We start from the raw sequence: 23,752 nt of genomic DNA, 5'->3' as shown, positions 1-23,752 counted from the left end.
GCTTTTGGGGAGCAGAGTTGTTTTTTAAAAAAGTAGTATGAATTTTAAGATTTTGTTCCATGATATATTGAACGAATTATATCCGATCACGACTACTGTTAAGCTTTTTGATTGTGGGGAGATACCTGTAGTCACTTAGGGGATTGGGAAGGGTTGCTTATCATGGGTGGACTTAGGTGAATTTAAAAATGGCCTGGTGGTAGTATCTGGTCTTTTAAGTACAAAGGAGAGGAAGATTAGGATCAACAGCCACCTAATGCTGACATGCCTTCCTCTAACATTTTTACCAATTCTGACCTCAGCCATCCCTTCTGGAATACTTTCTACATCTTTGCTGGGGTTGGCCATTTATTGTAGTTCTGGTTGGCCACACAGAACTTCCAACACTCATGATAAATTATGGATTTTGGGGGGGAATGTAACAGTATCAGTAGTTTAGTATCAGAAATAACAGGATATAATTCTTCCATCAGGACAGTGTCTTCTCAGCTGTGCCTGCAAGCAGGTCTTCATTCACCCTTGACTCCTTGGCCTAGCCTTGCCTTCTTGTTCAAAGAGTTATAGAACACTGTGCACTGCTGATTAAGTGCCCAGAGACACCCTGTTCTACCAACAAGCTTCATGCCCAAGGTTCCCGACTTTCTTGTTCCATAGTTGGGAAGCCCACTGCTATGTCTTGTACGGTCTCTTGATTCTGCTGCCGCCATTTCTCTGCCATTGCTTCTTGCTTTCCCGGGTGTCACAGTTCTTTGTGTCTGTTTTGTGGGTTGAGGTGGTTAAATAGAGGGATCTCAATGGGTTTAAAAGACACAGTCCATTCCTGGCTCTTCTTTCTTGATTTTAGTGAGATCCCCTTTTCTGCCTCTGGCATAGTCCACTTGAATTGACCAAGACCTATGTTAGGGTTCCATGTACCTTATTTGCATTATTAGCAGATGATCCAATCCCTTTGGGGTGGGACACAAACACTTCACATTTGCATAGCTCTACCCAGTCATTTGATGGGAGATAAAAATAACATGGCTAGAAGGACCTTGCCATGCAACTCGGGGAACTACAGTGGGCTTTGTTGGGAGGATATAGGTTCCTGGAATTCCAGGCAAAATTATGTGTGACTGTATTTTTCTGCAGAAAGGGTCTATAAGTGTCATCAAATTGTTAAAGTACTTAATGACCCAAAAGGCTGAAATTTGTTTTGCAGTAATAAACATCTTTAATAAAAACATTTATTAATTTAAAAGTGTTACTTTTAGCGTAGTTGCAAAACATGAATCTGATGAGATTTTAGCAAGTAGAGATTATTTTTTCTGAGAACATTCTTGAGAAGAGGGTTTTGGGATATGTGCTTATTGAAGCTTAAATATAATAGGAACTACCACTGTATTAAAAATATATATGAGAGGCTTCAAAATTTCATGGAAAAATTCCATCATCTTTTTATTGCATTTTTCCACAAACTTTTTGAAGCTGCCTTGTATGAGCACCTCTTCACCAGGCTGCAACAGCATCTGCCGTGAAAAGACTTACTTCATCTAAAGGTCCCTGGTTCGATCCAAAAAAAAAAAAAAGAAAAGACCTACTTCTTTCCAGTTAAACATTCAAATCCTTTGAGATTGTGGGGCATTTAAACAAGGGATCTATTCATCTTAACTCACACATCTCCCTTGATTATTCAATTATATTATGATACTGAATTTTTGAAGTTCCAGTTGTTTCCATGGTAATACGTGGATTAGTGTCTCTAGATACTCAAGATTTTGGATTTCAGTGAGGATCTTCATTTACTCTTCCATTCTTTTTACTTGTTTTCAGTCACCTTCCTCATATATTCCTTTTAAGAAACCTTGACCTTTCTCCCCCTCCACCTCACTCAGCTTCTTCAGTAATCAGTTTGCAGATTAAAAACAAAACTGTAGTGGAGAGCAAATGCTGTGAGAATGATTGCGGCAGGGAATGTGTGGATGTGCTTTATACAATTGATGTATGTATATGTATGGATTGTGATAAGAGTTGTATGAGTTCCTAATAAAATGTAAAAGAAGAAAAAAAAAAGAAAATGATTAGGGCAAAGAATGTACAGATATACTTTATACAATTGATGTATGTATATGTATGGACTGTGATAAGAGTTGTATGAGCCCCTAATAAAGTGTTTTAAAAAAACCATTAAAAACAAAACTTTTACTGAAAAATTAAAAATTGCTAATATAAACTCCACTGATTGTGTCTCCTAATCTGACAGTTTAGCTGCAGCCATACCTACACTGCCTTCCTTTATCCTGCTGGACTCTGGTCCAGGGGAATCCATTCACTTTTTGTAGTAGTCATTGTCGCCAGACTGTGTCTTGAATTGAAGCCTTCCCTATTGTCTCCTCAGTTTATAGTCTTCTTATTTAAACTCAGTCAATACATTTTTTAAAAATTAAAAAAAATTTTTTTAGTCAATACATTTTAAGTTATACACATAGCCCTTGTTAGCCCTTGGAAGGACAAACATGACAGGACGGTCCTTCTGCTTTTGGCACTTTGTTTAGTAGGCTTGTTTGTTCACTCCGCCTTTGCACAGTGCTCTTGATGCTCTCTCTATCCCCTCTGGCCACCACCTGTTGCAAGTACACTGAGCTTTGCTGTCTCCTCTTTTCAGTCCCTTCGTCCTTCTTCACCACTGTTCTGAAATCTAATTGGCAATGGTTACTAGTTACTAATTGTAGAGCCCCAATGGATGCAGTAATGCAAAGTTTAGGTATATTTTAAGAGGTGTGTATATGTATACATACATTCTAGATACTCGTGTGGAAGCTGAGTTTTTCAGCACCTTTTTCAATGGTTTGTGGTAAAATTAGGTGCCTTGGCTGATATTCCTAACTGGTGTATAGGAACACAAAAATAAGGCCTATGCCAACTCCGCAGTTTTCACATGTATAATTCACTTACACTCGTGGTTTGCGACTACTGCCACTTCTTCAAATTACTCCACCACCATTACCTTCGTACTTTCAAAAGTTCCAAATGACCTCAGATGGCAACAACATATTAAAGCTCTTTTTATTGGTTGCTGGTAGCCCTTTTAGTCCTGTTCTAATTAAATTTGGTTACTCTGTAGGTTTCTTGACTAACTATCATTTTGAGTTTTTTCTTCATCATTTGAGGTAACCTCCTCCTGTGTTAGATTTCTTTGTTATTCCCCCAGTCCCTGACAATACTCTATGATATTAAGTCAAGAAGGATTGCTACAAAGCCATAAAAACTTTCATTAAATAAAAGCATCCAAATGTAAAGCTCTTGTTCCCAGTATATCTTTTATATGGGCCTATACTTCTGAGGAGAAACGCTGGGGCACAGGGGTTACGTGCTGGCTACTAACTGCAGAGGCAGCGTTTTGCAGCTCCCAGTTGCACCCAGGGAGAAAGAGGAGGCTTCCTGCTTCTGTAAAGAGATACTGTCTAAGAACCCCCCAGGGGCAGTCCTGCCTTGCCCTTGGGGTCACTACGAATAGGACTTGATATGAAGGCTGGGAGTTTTTTGAGAGAGATACTTTTGAAGGCATTTCTCTCTCTTCTGACCCTTCTCTTTCCTAAAGAATTCTGTACTTTTCAATTTATACCTCAAAATAGTAGTTTTGGCAACGTAGAGGGAATCAAATCTGAGATTTAAATCATGTTTCTCTGAAAAGTTCTTGGAATTTGGGGAACAAAAAGAAATCTAAAGGGGCAATATCAGGCTATAGGTTGGATGGGTGGTACTTTTTCTCAGTGAAATTCTCACAGGACAGCCCTTCCTACTCTTGAAGAATGCCTACCCACCAGAACCCACTGATGATAGCACCTTTCTTTTGAGGGCACCCCAATAAGTCTAAGACAAAGTGTATTCAACGCGTTTGAATACATTTTGTTTGGAATAAACTTGTGCCTGTATGAACTGGAACCCTAATGAGCAATACTTTTTGGCTTCTGTGTTGTAGTTCGTAACTTCACCAGTTGCAAAGTTGTGTTGCCACTAGATTTTTGGAGGAGTATGAATAAAAGTGCTATGAATCTTCACATGCATGTCCAGAAAAAGAGCTTGGGGTTATCCTGAGCCTAGAGAGCCTGATGAATTGAGTCGCTGCACAGCGTTTCTCCAAGTGGGCAATACCCCGGGGTGGGGTGGGGTGGGGTGGGGTGGGGGTCGCTGTAAAAGCAGGCCTGCACTTTGTTCTGGATTATGGCCAGTAGTGCAAACGTTTCTAATTACCAGGGGGTGCTGAGCAATTTTTTTCCACCTGAAAAGTGAATGGTAGGGCAAATCAGTTTGGGAATTTAGGATTGATAGAAAGTAGGTTGTAAATGGATTTTGGTAGATAGATAATCTATGATATCAATTAACATTCCTTTTAATTTTGACTGTGCTGTTTCTAGTGTTTCCCTGCTCATTTATCCTCTCTTCTTTGTTTTAGAGTAATTGCTGACCTTTTAGTTTTCATATAGATGTTTTTAGTGGAGCCCTTGTACTTGGGTAATAATGTTTATTTTGTGTACCAATCATTTATTTTGCCAAAAGATGGTTTTGATTCAAAATGTAAAGAGTGTCCCAGGGCAATAGTATCAAGGAGTCCTCTAGTCTCTACTGGTTCATTTAAGTCAGGTTTTTGAGAATTTTAGTTCTGTTTGTTTTTCTCCCGTATTCTATTAGAGGCCCAGAGCTGCTCTTGTGGCCCTGATCAGAATGGTTGATAATGGCGTTCAGCCACCATCTAGTTCTGTGCATAAGCCTTTCTTGATTGATTTGCTCTTTCATTTTATTAGCATGTATTCAGGAACATTCTGAGAGCTAAGAGAGCTTGCATATGTGAACATGACTTGTTTCTGTCTTCGAATTGATTGGTATTTTTGCTTTGTGTAGAGTTGTAGGTTGGAAGTTTTTCTTTAAACTTTAAGGCATTGCTATAAGGCGTTGTTGAAGAAGGCCTGCCTTTCTGATTCTTGATCTTGTGTATGTGAACTGCTTTTCTCTTTATAGAAATCTTGAGCATCTTCATTCCCTTCTCAGAGTTTCGAAGTGCTTCAAAGGGAATCCTTTTATTTCTGGAGAAAACAGTTTAATAAGAACATGGCCATGAGAAAAGGGAAGAAAAACTTTGGAATTTGACATCAAGAAGTATAACTCCAAAAGTGAAGGTTAACAACCTTTGATGGCAATGAAGTCTTACGTGGTCAGTCTCTTAGCTTCTTCATTGTCTTTGCTGCCTCCGTGCCAGGAACGTGTTTCCACTGAATTGCCATGCCTTGGGAAACGTGATCAATTTTCTTGAAATCACTTTTATTGACCACATCTCTTCTCCAAGCTGTTTTCCATTTGTTTTGTTTCCTGTTTCTAACCTATTCTGCCCAGTTTTGATGACAAACTTGCCGTCAGTTTTATTTTGACTTATTGTTCAATTGCTTTCTGAGCTGCACTCAGTTCCCTTTTTTGTCTGTTGTCCAGAAACCCTCTCACTTACAATCAGTGGGTTGCCACGTCCCCGATAAACTCCGCATCCAGCTGTGCCATTATTGCCGCAGCTACCACCAACATACATGTGCCTTGGCCAAAGTCCTGCCCGTGCAGGTCCCTGGAACTCATGTTGGATTTTCCACCAAGGTCAGTGACTTCCTTAGTCCCTGTGGTCTTCAATTCAGATCCCTGCAGGCGCAACCAGATTCACTCTCTTTTATTTAGAGTACATAGAGCTTCCCCAGTCTGAAAACTGAACATATTCTTTAGCTGTGGGATATGTTCTTAAATTTCTTCCCCTGCTTTCCTAGATTTATTTCTCAAACAGAAACCCCAAGTTTGGTGCCAATGAGTAGATTCCACTTCATGTAGTGACCTGATAAGACAGTTCCCCTGTCCCTTCAGGGGTATGAGACTAAATCTTTACAGGAGCAGAAATCCTCCTCTTGTTCTGAGTGCCTGGTGGATTGGAACTGCCAGTCTGTGGTTAGCAGCCTGATTCCATAATGTATTGAACTAAGCCACAAGCACTAAATCCTACTTTTGTTGTTGTTGGGCCACTTTATGTGTGTGACATTGCTTCAATTCTTACCTTTTAATCCTTCTATGTTATTTATGCTGTCATATTCAAGATCTCTTTCATCCTCCCTGTACATTTAAACATAGCTGCTCTTTTGTGACTTTAATATATCTTACCTCTCTGAGGAAGTTAATTTTTCTTGTGTTTTCACTACAATGTTTCTTGAGTTATTTATATAAATTATTTTATTGGGGGCTCGTACAACTCTTATCACAGTCCATACATACATCCATTGTGTCAGGTACATTTGTTGCCATCATCGTTGTCAAAACATTTTCTTTATACTTGAACCCTCAGCTCATCATTTTCCCCTCCTTCCCCGCCCCTGCTCCCTCACTAACCCTTGATAATTTATTAATTAAAAAAATTTTGTCATGTCTTACATTGTCTAACATCTCCCTTTACCCATTTTTTTTGTTGTCCTTCCCCCAGGGAGGGGGTTATATGTAGAGCCTTGTGATCGTTTCCCTCTTTCTATCCCACCTTCCCCTTACCCTCTTGGTATCACCACACTCATTATTGGTCCTGAGGGGTTTATCTGTCCTGGATTCCCTGTGTTTCCAACTCTTATCTGTACCCGTGTAAATCCTCTGGTGTAGCCGGATTTGTAAAGTAGAATTGGGATCATGATAGTGGGGGGGAGGAAACATTAAAGAACTAGAGAAAAGTTGTAAGTTTCATCTTTGCTACACTACACCCTGATTGACTCATCTCCTCTCCACGAACCTTCCGTAAGGGGATGTCCAGTTGCCTACAGATGGACTTTGGGTCTCCACTCCTCACTCCCCCTCATTTACAATGATAGGATTTTTTGTTCTTTGATGTCTGATAACCTGGTCCCATCAACACCTCCTGATCACACAGGCTGGTGTGTTTCCATGTGAGCTTTGTTGCTTCACAGCTAGATGGCTGCTTGTTTATCTTCAAGCCTTTAAGACCCCAGAGGTTATATCTTTGATAGCCAGGCACCATCAGGTTCACATTCGCTTATTTATGCACCTGCTTTATCTTCAGCGATTGTGTTGGGAAGGTGAGCCAGTTTAATAGAACAAAGTGTTCTATTGGCATTCTGTCATGGAATGCCAGTTTAATAGAACAAAGTGTTTTTGTGTTGAGGGAGTACTTGAGTAGAGGCCCAATGTCCATGTGCTACTTTAATACTAAACCTTTAAACATATGTACATACATCTATTTCCCCATCCTCATATTTAAATATATTTACATATGTACATGCCTGTATTTAGACCTCTATAAATGCCCTTTGCCTCCTTGTTCTTTCCTCTGTTTTCTTTTACTTTCCTCTTGTCCCACTATCATGCTCAGCCTTCATTTGGGTTTCAGTAATTCCTTTCAGTTACATTACCCATGATCAATCTCTACCAGGCCTTCTATACCCTCATTGCCATTGATTTTTAGATAATTTGTTGTTCCCTTTTCCCTGGGTTTGTTAACACCCACATCCTTTCCCCTGCCCCCCCTCGCCCCCACATGTCCCTCTGGCACTGTTGGTTCCATTGTTTTCTCCTACAGATTTTTTATTCAGCCTATCTTATCTAGGTAGACATGCAGAGATAATAATATGCACAAAAAACCAAGATAGAGCAAAGCAACAAAAGAAAACAAAACAACAACCACAAAAAAACAATGACAAAAGAAAAGCCTGTAGTTAGTTCAAGGACTGTTGACTTTTAGGAGTGTTTTCTGGTCTAATCCGATGGGGTGCCACTCCCTGGTCCCAAAGTCTGTTTTTGGTTTTCCCTCAGGATTTCCTTGCTCTGCTCCCCTTGCTGTTCTCTTGCACACCCTTAGTGTTTTGCCTTGGTGTGGTGGGGTCAGATTGGACACACTCACGTTGTGTCTGCAGTGTTGTCCTCTGAAGGGCTATGGGTCAGTGAAGGGTGTAGTGTCTCGTAGTGGGGCCGGCCCTATGGCCCTCTCCGTGTATTGGCTGCTCTGAGCAAGGATATCATTCTCAAGGCTTGCTGGGCCAGGATGTGCTCCACTCTCTCCCTTCCTCCCCCTTCATTTGCTCCTGTGTGCTCTGATCAGACATGTCCCTCTTCTGAACTGTAGCTTCAGTGCTGTCCTCTGAAGTGAATTCTTCCGGGGGGGGGGGGGGATTTTCTATGTAGTTGGGATTGGGGCTGGCCTCTTGTTTCTTGAGCTTTTAAAGTACCTTTTTCTCTCTTTTGCTATAGTTTTTTTTTCCATGCTTAGAGACCTTTCTCAAATGTCTGGTAATCTTTGGTTTTGTGTACCTGATGGACATCCTTGTAACTGACCTGATGGGACTGCTTGACTGGTCAGGATACCATCCAAATGCCATTTCCTGCTAGGCTTTTCTCTCAGGCTGTTAGTTTCCTAGAAACAATTTCTCCATCCTCTTCTGAGTTTACAAAAGAGGATGAAATTAAGGGCCACCTGGCTAGTTTGTAGACTTGGGATAAATCACTCTATTTTCAGAGTGGTATTGAGTCCCTTCAGGACTGCTGATCATGCAGTGATTAAGGACTCAGTTTCTTGGAAATCTCAGTAGTTCAAACCCACCACTTACTCTTTTGGAGGAGTTGGTGATCTGCTTCCATAAAGATTACAGCCTAGGAATCCTATTCGCAGTGCTATGCCTCTGGCTGAGCCTGCTATCCTTGAGTTACTCTGGAGAATAAACCTTAGGGTCTTGATGTGGATGGAAATGAAGTCCTAGTTATAAAACTGTGTAGTTTGGGGAAGGGACCTAGTAGCAGGCTGTTGCCTCTTATAGATTCTTAACTAATCTGCCCATAAATACCCTTATCATCAGTGTTGTTTGGTGCCCTCAATTTCTTAGCCTTTCTGGGATGCAGCAGTGAGAATTGGTTTGCTTATGTGCTTTCCATTGCTAATGTAGGAACTTTCTTGGTCCATGGAGTTCCTAAATCTAGCTGCTTTTTAACCTATAAGGTTTTGTCTCTCTCCTTTTTCTTAGTTTTTCGTTCTTCAGGATTTGTGTATGGTGACTTCTTACCCTTCTTGGTAGTCATTGAGTGGGACTTGATGATAAACAGTTATGAGCATGCTTATTTGCAGTGTTTGACTAGAAGTATTTTATATTACGTAAAATGAAACAAATTCACTGTCTAATCTGACTCAGAGCAATCCTTTAGGATAGAGTAGAACGGCTCTGCTGAGTTTTGGAGACTAGATCTTTACTGGAGCAGACATTCTCATCTTTCTCCTGCGGAATAGTGGGTGTGAATCACCAACATGTCAGTTAGCAGCCCAGTGCTCAACCCAATTTGCCCCAGAGCGCCTTTATCTAAGTAATAGCATGTTATTTTATAGTATAAAACAGTACTAACTAGTATAACATTATGTGAGCCAAGCCATATACTATTTTAAGAGTTCTAGTAACCATATTTAAAAATTTAAGAGAACTAGATTAAAATTCTTTGAAATACGGTATAGATTTTACACTTGTAGCACCATTAGACTGACCACATTTCAAGTGCTCAGTGGCCACATATAGCTAGTTGCTACTGTATTGGACAATGAAGGTATAGAGGGCCACCTGATTAAAACGTGCCTACTCTGCTGTTTTGCTAGCAGAAACCCATTATCTTGCTCATAGTAGTCATTCAAAATGTTCTGAGAACCTTTTAATAGAGCCAGCAGTATTGTAGTTTAATTGTTGGACTCTATCTCATTACCCTCGGGTTGATGCTAACTTATAGTGACCCTATAGGACAAAGCTGCCCTTGAATTCCGAAACTAACTTTACAGGAGTAGAAATCCCCATCTTTACCTTGAGTTGGACAGTACTCAAAAACAGAAACAAAAAAAACCAAATAAACTCATTGCCACTGGGTCAAGTCCGATTCATAGTGATTGACCTTGTAGGTCAGGGTAGAACAGCCTCTGGATTTCTGAGACTGTAACTCTTTTTTTTTCTATTGTCATTTTTTTTCTTTTAAAAATTATTTTATTGGGGCTTGTTATCACAATCCATACATCAATCCATTGTGAGAGTGTAACTCTTTACTCCCGCAGAGTGGCTGGTGGCTTTGAACTACTGACCTTGTAGTTAGCAGCCCAACTCATAACCCACTACCCACGGTTCCTTTGTTGGACATTAGATAAAATTAAGTTTTGTGTAATCATATGCATAATTATATTTTGATGGCATACAATTTATATGGTTGGCACACTTAGAAGCTGTTCAGTAAACAGTTGATTAAATGAAGGAAATTTTTATGTGTAGTTTTATCTCTGGGAGAGTTTTTATTTATGGGAGATTTAAAAAAATTTTGTGGGGGAAATTGTTTATAGATATATTTTAGCCTTTGCATATGGCTTCTCTAGATCACATCTTGAACTGGATTATTGCTAGGTACAATCTTGACTGGAAGTAGGCTCAGCTTTGAATTCACATACCAATTGTAGAACTAACTACATGTAATAAAACTATGCCTCGTGGTATGCCTAGTGGATGGCACAGGACTGGACGATGTTTCAGTCTATTGTACATGGGTTGCAATGAGTAAGAACCATTTCGTTAGCACCTAAGAACAACAGATGGTAAAACGATTACCCACTGAAACTGGTGGCACTTCAGATTTTTGTTTAGAATTGCTAAGCTTGCAAGTCATATGGCTGTTTCAATTGCATACATAAGGCTGGTTTAAGAGCTACTTGCACAATAAAAAATCCCAAGACTGTTTCTTAACAATTTGAGTTTCAGAGTTTTTATGTTTTAACTCACCTCTGTATTTTCTTTTCCCCTTTTTCTATGATTTGGAAGTTTTGCTTACCATGTCTGTTTTTTTTCCTCCAGATTTTCTATTTTGTACATACATTATTTTGTATATACTGTATATGATGACTTCAGTGAGCAGTGACCGGTCCCGAGGCGCTCGGGACAAACCACAGGTTTCCATGACACAGTCAACACAACCACAGAAACAAGTAATACAGGTAAGTTTTTGTGGAGCTTTCCTTGCCTTATTTAGATTAAGTAAATTAAGAGCACATAGATAATTTAAAGTTCTCTCGTGGGAAAATGCAGGGCTTTGAATCATGTATGGAAAAGTAGGTAATAGGAAAGATATCACTGAACAAGTATAGTTGGGTGTTGCACCTTTTTAATCCTGAACTTTTCCCTTCTACTCATTAGCAACTAGCGGTTGCTTTTTCTTTGTAGAGTGCTTTAACCACCTCTCTACTATTAATGTAGAGCTTTAACCACTGTGCCAACAGGGCTCTTTATTAGAATTTCCGATGGATGATCTGACTTTGCTTTAATGGCTAATTAATTATGAGCTTTAAAAATATATCCCCAAGTGTTCTGTGAAGGACACAGAGGGGAGTTCTCTACTTCACTGTAATTTTAACTTCATATTGTTAGTGTTAACAGATAGATGTCTTTGCTTATTTGGTGATTGCCCCTAAATACTCTTACAGTGATAGGCTTTTATTCAAAATTGAATTGGATAGATTGTCCAATGTTGAAAAACTTGGACTTTTTGAATGGGCCCTCCATTTAGAAATGAGTGCTAAGGACAAGTTTGTTTCATGAATAATCTGTTTTCAAGGAAGATATATGAGCTGTGTATGTATATTCATGGGTACCACTCTGCTGACCAAAGAACAGACATTAAAACGAGGACATTTAAAAATTTTATTTATTTTTTTATCAAGTTGGCAAAGATTAATTTAAAAACATGGTTTTCTGAAGGGAGGGTCAAATGATATGTTTGGATTGTAAACTGGAGTATCTCTTTCTTCCCTGGGTTGTTACCCAGAGAATTGAGACGAATTGGGGGGTGCCTTTCCTTCCAGGGCTTGCCACTGGTAGTGTTTCTCGGGGCCCTTTGAGGATTGCTCTGTTGATCTAATTAGGAGAAAAACCTACTTACCGAGTTGAGCAAGGCATTTCTAAATCCTTAGATTTCTAATCTTTCCTTTGTATAAAAATGTAATGAGCACTTAATATTGTGCATTGTAGATATTATGCATATATCTAGTCATCTAATCCCCCCAACAGTTTTATATTGACACATAATTTACATATCATAAATTTCAGTAGTTTAATCTTTCAGTCAGATCAAGGAGAATTGTACGATTATTACTACAATTTTAGAACCCCACTCTCCCATGGTTAAATCACCTTTAAAATGATTTGTGCAATCACAATCAGTTCTAGTTCTCTGTCCCCCCACTCCCGACTTCATTATTTTTAGGCATCTAAGTTTTTGAAGTCTTTTTTAGTGAGCTAATTTTACCTTTATTCAGTAAAGTGTTTATTACCCAGTTTTTAATTTCCAGTAAGCTTACTGCTATCTAATTGATTTCAACTCAGTGACCCTATATAGGATTTCTGAGACGACCTAATATTTCTTCCTTGGAACTGCTGGTGGGTTTGAGTTGTCGACCTTGTCATTGGCATTCCAATGCTATCTCACAGCGCCACCAGGGCTCTTTAGGATGTCCAGTTGAGGTTTTCTCAGATAATCCATCAGAGAGCTTGATGTGAGAGAAATGCATGAATACTTAGACTATGAATAAATGTTATGTAAGTCTCTTTGAACATCACTTTGGTAGATTTTGTTTGCTTGTTTAATATTTCAGGTTTAGAGAAAAGTTTCATAGTAGTACACACAATTCTTGAATGTCCTTCATCTAGAGCTAACATTTTTACCACATTTGCTTTTGGCCTTTCTCCCTCCTTTTCTCTACGTATTTCTCTCTTTGGAATCTGTGAGATGAAGTTTGTAGACATGATGCTTATATCTTCCTAAACACTTCGGTGTGTATTCTGAAAACAGAAAATATAAAACAAAAAAAACCCAAACCCTAACACGGGGACATTCTCTTTATTACAGTGCAATGATCAAAAGGAGAAAATTAATCTTTAGATGTTGTTTGTTTTTCCAGTTATGTCCTTCATACATAATTAAGTCCCAAATTATACATTGTATTTAGAAGTCAATTTTTAGTCTTCTTTAATATGAAACTCTGTTTTAGTCTTTTATTGTTTCATGATGTTGACATATGTGAGTAATGTATGTCAAGTAATATTGTCGGATGCCTTCCAGTCTGGGTTTGTCTGCTGCTTCCTTATGATTAGAGCCAGTAGAACTACGTTATGCGTTTTTGGTAGAAATAGGACAGAAATGATTTGCTCTTCTTAGCACACCATGTCATAAAGTGCTAGGTAAAGGTTGTTTTATATGCAGAGCTCAGTTTTATTACTTGGTTAAGGTGGGTATCTATAAAGTCCGTCCAGCATCTTGTGAGCTACTACAAATCCCAGTTTTTTTAAAATTTTTAGTGCAAGATGGAGGATGATAATTATAATTACTTTGGATTAGAGATTGTGTAAAGTTGTGATCAGGAATAATTTACTCTGATTGTATTCTTCACCCAAATTATAAAATTAAATATAATTTAAAGATTATAAAGTGCCAAAGAAAATTCATGGTTTCTGATAAACCAAGGAAAGTAAGATGCAAACTTATACACACAAAATTTAAAATTAATTAAGCCATTAAGGAAATAATATGAGGCAGAAGAATGATGTCATTAATATAATATTTTATTTTTCAACTCTTCTGCATAGTAAATAGGAACAGGAAAGCGTTTGATTGCATTTGGTCAGAACATTCTTCATTGTGAAAACTGCTTGCCCCTTGGAGCTTCAGCTCCATACAGATTGTTTATGGAACATGAGGTGCATCAAAAATCCCCTGGAAAATGTTAAAAGTGAAAACTTAGTTTCCATGCACTTTTTGAAGTCCCTTTGTACAACTCCATGCAGCTTGTATGCTGGAGAAATTTGGAAAGAAAGTTAGTACCAATGGCTCTTTTCTTGGCAAGACTTTTTCTCATCTTGTAAGTTGCCTCACCACTGTTTATATAAGAGGAGAGTACACTAAACTTGTTTAACTTTATTTTTTTTTAACAATTTATTGGGGCTGATACAGTTCTTTACACAGTTCATACATATACATACATCAATTGTATAAAGCACATCTGTACAGTCTTTGCCCTAATCATTTTTTTCTCTTTTCTTCTTTTACATTTTATTAGGGACTCCAACAACTCTTACCACCATCCATACATATACATACATCAATTGTACAAAGCACATCCATACATTCCCTGCCCCAATCATTCTCAAGGCATTTGCTCTCCACTTAAGCCCCTTGCATCAGGTCCTCTTTCCCCCCCCCCCCTCCCTCATATGCCCTTGGTAATTTATACCTCGTTATTTTGTCATATCTTGCCCTATTCGGGGTCTCCCTTCCCCCCTTCTCTGCTGTCCCTCTCCCAGGGAAGAGGTCACATGTGGCTCCTTGTAATCAGTTCCCCCTTTCCAACCCACTCACCCTCCACTCTCCCAGCATCGTCCCTCACGCCCTTGGTCCTGAAGGTATCATCCACCCTGGATTCCCTGTACCTCCAACCCTCATATGTACCAGTGTACAGCCTCTGTCCTATCCAGCCCTGCAAGGTAGAATTCGGATCATGGTAGTTGGGGGGAGGAAGCATCCAGGATCTGGGGGAAAGCTGTGTTCTTCATCGATACTACCTCACACCCTAATTAACCCATCTCCTCTCCTAAGCCCCTCTATGAGGGGATCTCCATTGGCCGACACTTGGGCCTTGGGTCTCCACTCTGCACTTCCCCCTTCATTTAATATAATATATATATACACATACATATATACATATACACATATATACACATACATACACACACTTATATCTTTTTTTTTTTGCATGATGCCTTATATCTGGTCCCTTGGGCACCTCGTGATCGCACTGGCCGGTGTGCTTCTTCCATGTGGGCTTATTTGTTTCTGAGCTAGATGGCCGCTTGTTCACCTTCAAGCCTTTAAGACCCCAGACACTATCTCTTTTGATAGCCGGGCACCATCAGCTTTCTTCACCACATTTGCTTGTGCACCCATTTGTCTTCAGCGATCCTATCATGGAGGTGTGCAGTCAATGATATGATTTTTTGTTCTTTGATGCCTGGTAACTGATCCCTTTGGGACCACTCGATCACACAGGCTGGTGTGTTCTTCCATGTGGACTTTGTTGCTTCTGAGCTAGATGGCCGCTTGTTTATCTTCAAGCCTTTAAGACCCCAGTCACTATCTCTTTTGATAGCCGGGCACCATCAGCTTTCTTCACCACATTTACTTGTTCACCCACTTTGGCTCCAGCCGTTGTGTCGGGAGAGTGAGCATCATAGAGTTCCAATTTAATAAAAGAAGGTATTCATGCATAGAGGGAGTGTTTGAGTAGAGGCCCAAGGTCCTTCCGCCACCTTAATACTTGACCTATAAATATCGACACAAAGATCTATTTCCCCAACCTCCTATATATATTTGCATGTACATGTCTTTGTCTAGACCTCCATGAATGCCCTTTGACTCCTAGCTCTTTCCTCCATCTCCCTTGACCTTCCTCCTGCCCTACTACCATGCTTCATCGCCACCTGGGCTAGAGTATACCTCTTCTCTAAGCAACCTTACCCTTGATCATTTCCCATCAGGCCTGCCACTCCCCCTTCTCTACCCTTTGGGGTCCCATGTTTTTCCCTTGTCCCTGGGTTTGTTAACACCACTTCCTTACCCCGCTACCTCCCCACCCCAAGTCCCCCCGGAACTGTCAGTCCCGTTGTTTTTCATCCAGATAGTTCATCCAGCCTGTCCTATTCATACAGACCTTGTTTAACTTTAAATTACCAGTTGGGCCCGCTTTTTTTCTCTCTTGTTTCTCAAGTTATACAGACCACTTATCGTTTAATTAATGCTAAGCCTCTTAACTCTTCTATCCTCTAGTTTATGTTTGGTTTTAAAATCCATTATTTAAAATACCATATATACTTGTGTATAAGATGAGTTCTTCACATTTTTAATGTGGTTTCTCTGGTAAAATTAGGTGCCTTGGCTGTTTTTCGGGTCGGCTTATACTCAAGTATATATGGTAATATTCTTCTTGACTAGGAGTTGGCAAAGGTGAAAAAAATTAAAATTCTTAGTAAACGGAGATTTAATTAATGTGGTGCCCTCCGTGTTGTAATGAGGAGGGCAGTGGTGATCCAATGCAGAATTGTGCTTTTCCATGCAGGAGGCTTGGGTTTGAGTCCTAGTCGGTGCTCTTATCATCTCAAGCACCCCACTGATGTTGAGTTGATCGCTACTTGCAGTGACCCCGTAGGACAGAGCAGAACTGCGACAGAAGGTTGTGACTCTTTATAGGAACAGATAGCTTCGTTTTTCTCTCTGATGTCAGTGATGGCTTTGGACCTCTGACCTTGTGGTTTGTAGTCCAGTGCTTGCTTAACCCACTGTGCCTCCAAGTGCCTCCAAGTCTCTTCCAGCTCAAGCGTAACCAGCTCAAGCGTAACTCATTAATGGAACTTTGATTGGTACTGTGATGGTGACAAGGTTTTAGTAGAGCTTCCAAGTGAATTGATAGTAGGAAGAAAGGCTTAGTGATCTATATCCAGTGAAAACCCTACGTATCCCAGTGGTTTGATCCTGTTGTGCGTGGGGTCCTCGTGACTCAACAACAGCAAACAGCAGTGTTAAGATTCTGTGCTTGTGAACAGCTATTGGGTATATCAGCTGTGCTTTCAGAAAGTTTTATCTAGATGGTCTATAATACACCCTCTTAGAAATAAAGCAGGTGGTACCTCTGAAGAGAAATACGAAGACTATTTGAGTCAGAGTATTTAAGCTGAGGAAACCAAGTCTTTGATTATATTAGTAATTGAATTTACATTTGTGGTATTGGTAAGGACTATTGAATATACTGTGGACTACCAGAAGAAGGAGAGAATCCGTCATAGAAGGAGAAATGCAACGTGAAAGCTCTGGATATGTACTCAGGAAAGACCAGCTCCTAGAAAAGGACATCATATTTGTTGTCATGTTAGAGGGCCAGTGGAAACCAGGGAAATCCACAGTGCAATGGATTGCCACCACAACCACAACCATGAACTCAAACATACCAATCAGCATGAAGATAGATGGCATCAAAAACTCACTGCCATTGAGTCAGCTCACCACACAATCCACTAACTCACCAGAGCTTCTGAAGATGGCACGAGGCTGGGCAAAGATTCATTAATATACATAAGGGTGCCATGAATTGAAATTGATTCCACGGTAACTGATATCGACATAGTAATGAATAGTGACTTCACAGAAATGTCTGACTGAAACCGTATCAAAATGAAAAGCAGAAATACCTAGAGGCCCTGGTGGTACTTCAGGATAAGCTGGGCTGCTAACTGCAAGGTCCACGGTTCGAACCTGCCAACTGCTCCATTGGATAAAGATGAGGCTGTTCTATAAAGATTACAGTCACAGAAGCCCTATGAATTGGAATCGACTTAAAGGTAGTGCATTTTTTTTTTTTGTATTCTGTTTATAACCTGCCTCTAATGAGGTTCAGTTGACTTATTTTCTTATTTTTAGTGTATGAGGTTTTAAAAATAGGGCCTGGGCAGTTTGGTTGCTCTTGTTCTTACTTAGTGTACATTTATAAAGAATGGGGGATTTTCTGGCAGTTTGTAAGTTTAAATATTGCTACATTAGGACTATACAAGAGGGTATCCCCCAAACAGAATTTTTTTCCCCAAAGCTATGTATTTAATTTGTTTACAAAACAACCGTATCACCTTCAAAGTATTCTCCATTACACTAATACATTAGTCAAATCTGTGATTCCGTTCTTGGAAACATTTTTCAAGCTCATCTGTTTGGATGGCTGACAAGCCCCTCTTTTTTTTCCCTTCACCTCTTCTACCTCATCAAATTGCTGTCCTTTCAATCCCTCTTCACTCTTGGAGCACGGAGCAAGGTCAGGTGAGTAAGGTATGTGGGGCAAGAGAGGCATACTGTTTTGCCAAAAATTGGCACACTGAGATGGCTGCGGGGGTAAGTTCATTGTCATGGTGGCAAAAGCAGTCCGATGCCTGCTACAAATCAGGCTTTTTTTGTTGCACAGTGTTACACAATCTTTTGAGGACCTCTAAATAGAAAGCTTGATTAACAGTCTGACCTGGTGGAAGGAACTCCAAATGACTATCCCCCTCACATAAAACACAAACAAATGAGCATCCTCTTGATTTTCAATTTCACTTGATGAGCTGTGTCTGGGCGAGTTGATGTTGGTGTCTCTCACTGGCTTGATTGAAGTTTGCTTTTGGGGTCTTAAGAATAGCACCGAGGCTCCTCATCAATAATGACCTTGGGAAAAAGTCTGGGTCATTTTGGAGCTGTTCTTTCAAAGCACAGCATGTTTCCACTTGACACTTTTTCTGGTCAGTCAGAACTCGAGGTACAAATTCTGTACCAACCCCCCCTTTTTTTTTTTTTAATTTTAACAATTTATTAGGGGCTCATACAATTCTTATCACAGTTCATACATATACATACATCAATTGTATAAAGCACATCTGTACAGTCTTTGCCCTAATCATTTTTTTCTCCTCTTTTCTTTTTTTACATTTTATTAGGGACTCATACAACTCTTATCACCATCCATACATATACATACATCAATTGTATAAAGCACATCCATACATTCCCTGCCCCAATCATTCTCAAGGCATTTGCTCTCCACTTAAGCGCATTGCATCAGGTCCTCTTTTTTTTTTCCCCTCCCTCCCCTTTCCCCCCTCCCTCATGTGCCCTTGGTAATTTATACATCGTTATTTTGTCATATCTTGCCCTATCCGGAGTCTCCCTTCCCCCCTTCTCTGCTGTCCCTCTCCCAGGGAAGAGGTCACATGTGGATCCTTGTAATCAGTTCCCCCTTTCCAACCCACTCACCCTCCACTCTCCCAGCATCGTCCTTCACACCCTTGGTCCTGAAGGTATCATCCACCCTGGATTCTCTGTACCTCCAGCCCTCATATGTACCAGTGTACAGCCTCTGTCCTATCCAGGCCTGCAAGGTAGAATTCGGATCATGGTAGTTGGGGAGAGGAAGCATCCAGGATCTGGGGGAGTACCAACCCTTTTCATTCCCAAATCTCCCATTCGAATTAGCCAAACCAAGCTCCAAGATAGGCCAGATACCTTCCCGATCTCTACAATGTCCGTTGTCGGTCTTTGTGCTCAAGTGCACAAATTTTGTCGATATTTTCTTCTGTTCTGGAAGTTGGCGGACTCCCAGAATGAGGTTTGTAATCAGTCAACATTTCACCTTTTTTGAAAGGAGAAAACCGCTCTAAACATTTCCCATAGTGCTGTCCTTGTAAGCTGTGTTCAACATCACAACAGTTTCTGCCGCACTTCCCTCAGCAGGAAACAAAATTTCACAGCTGCATGCTGTTCTCTTAAATCGGCCATCACAATAAATGAGGTTTGAGCGAATCTGCTTTTACAAAAAAATTCACTGAGCCGAGAGAACCTTCCCAGGCTGTGCCACAGGTGCACTAACTGAGTGAGTTGCTCGATGCTTGGTACTCGCATGTGTATCCATGTGTCTCTAATTGTTCTCTGTTTTATTTTTTTTAAATTCTAGTCTCTCATTTCTTTCCCAGTGCTTGCTTTGGGTTTTATTGACTTTATTCTTTTTAGATTCTTAGGGTGGTTAGACTAATAATTTGAGGGTTCCCCCCCCTTTTAAAATGCAGGTATTTGTAGCTGTACATTTCTCTCTGAGCACTACTTTTAATGCATGTGCGTTTTCATTTTTCATTCATTTCAAAGTAGTTTGTAGTTTACCTTGTGATTTCTTTGATCTTTAAATCACTTATTCGTTTATTGACTTACCTGGGTTTTCTAAGACCCATCTCTTTAGTGCATTCTTCATCTCAATTTTATAACTTTCGTTCCACTGGCTTTCTTTCAGGATTACTATCTGCTTGATGAGGTTTTCTACTCCCCCAAAAGTGTTACAGCCTCAGAAACCCACAGGGACAATTGTACCCTATCCTATTGGGTTGCTTTTTGTGAGTCAGAATTGACTTAATGTCAGTGAGGGTTTTTTAATTGAGTTTACAAATTTTAAACAGACTAGACATATTGTGAGAAAATGCTTCATATCCAACACCCATTGCCATGGGGTCATTTTCAACTTATGGCAACCCTATAGAACAGATTAGAACTTCTTAGAGTTTTTAAGGCTACAATCTCTTTTGAAGCAAACTACTCTGTCTTTCTCCTACAGAGTGGCTGACCTTTTGATTAGCGGCCATAGATCTTGTGTATTTAAAAATATCCACAATCCATACCAAGAATGGAGGTATTTTAAAGTTTTGCTTTAAAACTTTTATTATAAAGTGAAATGCAAATATAGAAAAGCACTAAAACAAAAGTATAGTTGCCAAAATGGTGTGGTGGTGTCAGACCATGTCCAATTTAGGAGAGAAAAGGTGGGGGGAAGCAAGACCAACATTAGTCTAAGACTGATTCTTAGAATGTGATATTCAGGTATGCCTCCTCTCTCCAACCATTTTACAATTCTGACACCAACTATTCATCATGGCACTCTGTACTTCTCTGTTGTAGTTGACAATTTGTTGTAGCGGATCAGCAAGTTATAATTCAGGATTAGGAATGACTCAGGATACAGTTGTTTGATTAGAAAACTAGGGCAGCCATACCTGCCATCTGCCTCTCAGCCTCTTGTCCTTGCTAGAGCAGGTAGGGCAAGTGTGAAAGCTCTTTAGCACCACCAGCAAGTGCTCAGGCACCTCATTCTATTAAGTAAGCCTGCTGCCCAGAGGTACTCTCCCTCTGTGAGTGGACACACCTTTGTAGCTAAACTGGGAAGCCCACCTGTGCCATTTTTCACTTGTCTCCTAGTTCTGCCTTATCTCTACCTCTGACTTCTCTGCTTGTTGCTGTTGCTTGTTGTTTTGAGTTACAGCACTCTATTTACTAGATGGTTTCTTAGTGCAAGAACCCCAGGTCCAGGGGTGTGAGGGGCGATACTGGGAGAGTAGAGGGTGAGTGGGCTGGAAAGGGGGAACTGATTACAAGGATCTACATGTGACCCTCCTCCCTGGGGGACAGACAACAGAGAAAGGGGTGAAGGGAGACGCCGGATAGAGCAAGATATGACAAAATAACAATCTATAAATTATCAAGGGCTCATGAGGGAGAGGGGAGCGGGGAGGGAGGGGAAAAAAAGGGACCGATGCAAAAGGCTTAAGTGGAGAGCAAATGCTTTGAAAATGATTAGGGCAAAGAATGTACAGATGTGCTTTATACAATCGATGTATGTATATGTATGGATTGTGATAAGCGTTGTATGAGCCCCTAATAAAATGTTTAAAAAAAATAGAACCCCAGGTCCAAAGGATGTGCTTCACTTCTGGCTTCACTTCTAGTTCTATTTTCTTAGTGAGATGTCCCCTCTTTTGCTTGTTGGATTGACTTCCTTTAAGTTTAGCTTGATAGCAAAACTAACTAATCCTCTTGGTAGAGATCCATATACTTTACTCCATGGTTTCACACTCCCAAGGCTTACGTGCACATTATTTGAGTCCCTCTTTCCCACCTTCCACCCCTCCCACACTCAAGACCCCTTGATAAGTTATAAATTATTTTCATATCTTACACCTACCACTGTATCCATTCCCCTACGGTTTCTGTTGTTCCTCCCCCTAGGGCTGGGTTATGGCTCGATCATTGCGATTTGTTCCCTCTACCTTACCCCCCCCCTACCCACCTTCCCCTCATCTTATGGCTACTACCATTTCTGTACCTGAGGGTTGTATTTGACCTGGATTCTGTGTGTCCTGAGCTCTTATCTGTATCAGAGTACATATTCTGGCCTAGCCCGAAGTGAAAGATAGGCCTGGGTTCATGATAGTGGGGGTAAGGAAACGTCAGGGAACCCAGAGTGTTTCATCGGAGCTATATTGTGCCCTCGTTGACTCATCCCTTCCAGTGACCTTTCTGTGAGGTGGTGTCCCATTGTCTACAGATGGGTTTTGGGTCTCTGCTCCAGCCCCCTTTGTGTCAACAATATGTTTTTTTGTTTGTTTGTTTTGAATCTTCTGATACCTGTTGCCTGATCCTGTTGACACCTTATGATCGCATAGGTTGGTGTGTTTTTTCCATGTGGACTTGTTTCTTTGCTAGATGACCACTGGTTTAACTTCATAACTTTTAGACCCTGGCTCTATATATTTTGATAGCCAGGCACCATCAGCTTTCTTCGCCACATTTGTTTGTAGACCCTTTTTGTCTTTAGTGATTGTGCCAGAGGGTAAGCACCACAGAATGCCAGTTATTAGAAAAAAGTGTTCTTGTATTGAGGGAGGGAGGGCTTGAGCAGAGGTCCAAAGTCTGTCCACTACCTCAGTGTATTGCCATATAAATATATGTACATAGGCCAGTACCTCTGCTTTTATGAATTTACATATGTACACACCTATGTTTATACCTCTATCCAGAGCTTTGCTTCCTAGATCTGCCCTCTGTGTCCTTTTACTTTCCTCCTGTCCTACCATCACGGTCGCCCATCGCCTACCACTTAGCTTATTGGGCTTAAGGAGATTAAAACAAGGTACCTTAAGGAGGAGATTAAAACAAGTATGTTACTGGCAGAACTTATTTGTAACCATCACTGATCACAGAGATCTATTTAAATATAGGAAGACATATTTAAACAGGTTTTGCCAATGCATGTAGGAACTTGAGCAAGAAGTAATATGTTTTGAGTTACCAGTAGCTTCATATGTATATAATCTGTTTATATAATCACTCATAGTTTTAATTTATTTTACTTATTTAAAAAATTTTATTGGGGTCTCATACTACTCTTATCACAATCCATACATACATCAGTTGTATAAAACACCTTTGTACATTCGTTACCCTCATCATTCTCAAAACATTTGCTCTCCACGTAAGTCCCTAGCATCAGCTCCTCATTTTTTCCCCTTCCTCCCTGCTCCCCCTTCCCTCATTAACCCTTGATAATTTATAAATTATTATTTTGTCATATCTTAGACTGTCCGACGTCGCCCTTCACCCACATTTTTGTTGTCTGTCCCCCGGGGAGGAGGTTATACGTAGATCCTTATAATTGGTTTTCCCTCTCTACCCCACCCTCCTTCTATCCTCCTGATATCCCCACTCTTACCACCGATCCTGAAGGGATCATCCGCCCTGGATTTCCTGTGTTTCCAGTTTCTATCTGTACCAGTGTACATCCTCTGGTCTAGTCAGATTTGTAAGGTAGAATTGGGATCATGATAGTGGGGTGGTGGTGGTGGGAGGAAGCATTTAGGAACTAGAGGAAAGGTATATGTTTCATCACACTGCTCCCTGACTGGCTCGTCTCATCCCTGCAACACTTCTGTAAGGGGATGTCCGGTTGCCTTCAGTTGGGCTTTCAGTCCCCACTCCGCACTCCCTCTCATTCACAATGATAAGATTTTTTGTTCTTTGGTGCCTGATAGCTCATCCCTAAGACACTTGTGATCACACAGGCTGGTTATTTTACGTCAACAATAATTATTTGTTTCATGGTTCCCACCAATACTTATGTCTTGTCTAGTCATTTTGATTGTCTGAAGGTGGTGATTTTATTTATTTCTCAGGAAAGGAACATGGTAATATTATTTTTAAATTCTTTTATGTTGGTTGGTAACAATTTATATCCTTTATACTTGAGCATAAAGTCAGTTTTGTTGACTATGCATGCTAGACTCACTTTGTGTTCACTTAAGTATCTTAA

The 23,752-nt window shown here is 40.2% G+C and overlaps 1 protein-coding gene across 11 annotated transcripts in view; it reads left to right on the top strand.

Moving 5' to 3' along the window:
- UBAP2 (ubiquitin associated protein 2) overlaps positions 1-23,752 on the top strand; it is a 123,250-nt gene that overhangs the window by 26,868 nt on the left and 72,630 nt on the right. For 5 of the 11 annotated variants that reach the window (XM_075560036.1, XM_075560034.1, XM_075560033.1 and 2 more), the window contains exons 2-3: positions 5,464-5,619; positions 10,863-11,002. In XM_075560036.1, the coding sequence (XP_075416151.1) occupies positions 5,556-5,619; positions 10,863-11,002 (204 nt within the window). In that variant the 5' untranslated portion in view covers positions 5,464-5,555. Of the gene's footprint in view, positions 1-5,463; positions 5,620-10,862; positions 11,003-16,915; positions 17,445-23,752 lie in introns of those variants that run through there. The other 6 variants (XM_075560039.1, XM_075560042.1, XM_075560037.1 and 3 more) reach the window with 2 other exon arrangements.

The sequence above is a fragment of the Tenrec ecaudatus genome, chromosome 10, assembly GCF_050624435.1.
Source record: "Tenrec ecaudatus isolate mTenEca1 chromosome 10, mTenEca1.hap1, whole genome shotgun sequence".
NCBI lineage: Eukaryota > Metazoa > Chordata > Mammalia > Afrosoricida > Tenrecidae > Tenrec > Tenrec ecaudatus.
The sequence above is the reverse complement of the archived record's forward strand: the minus strand, read 5'-3'. Positions and strand labels throughout refer to the sequence as shown.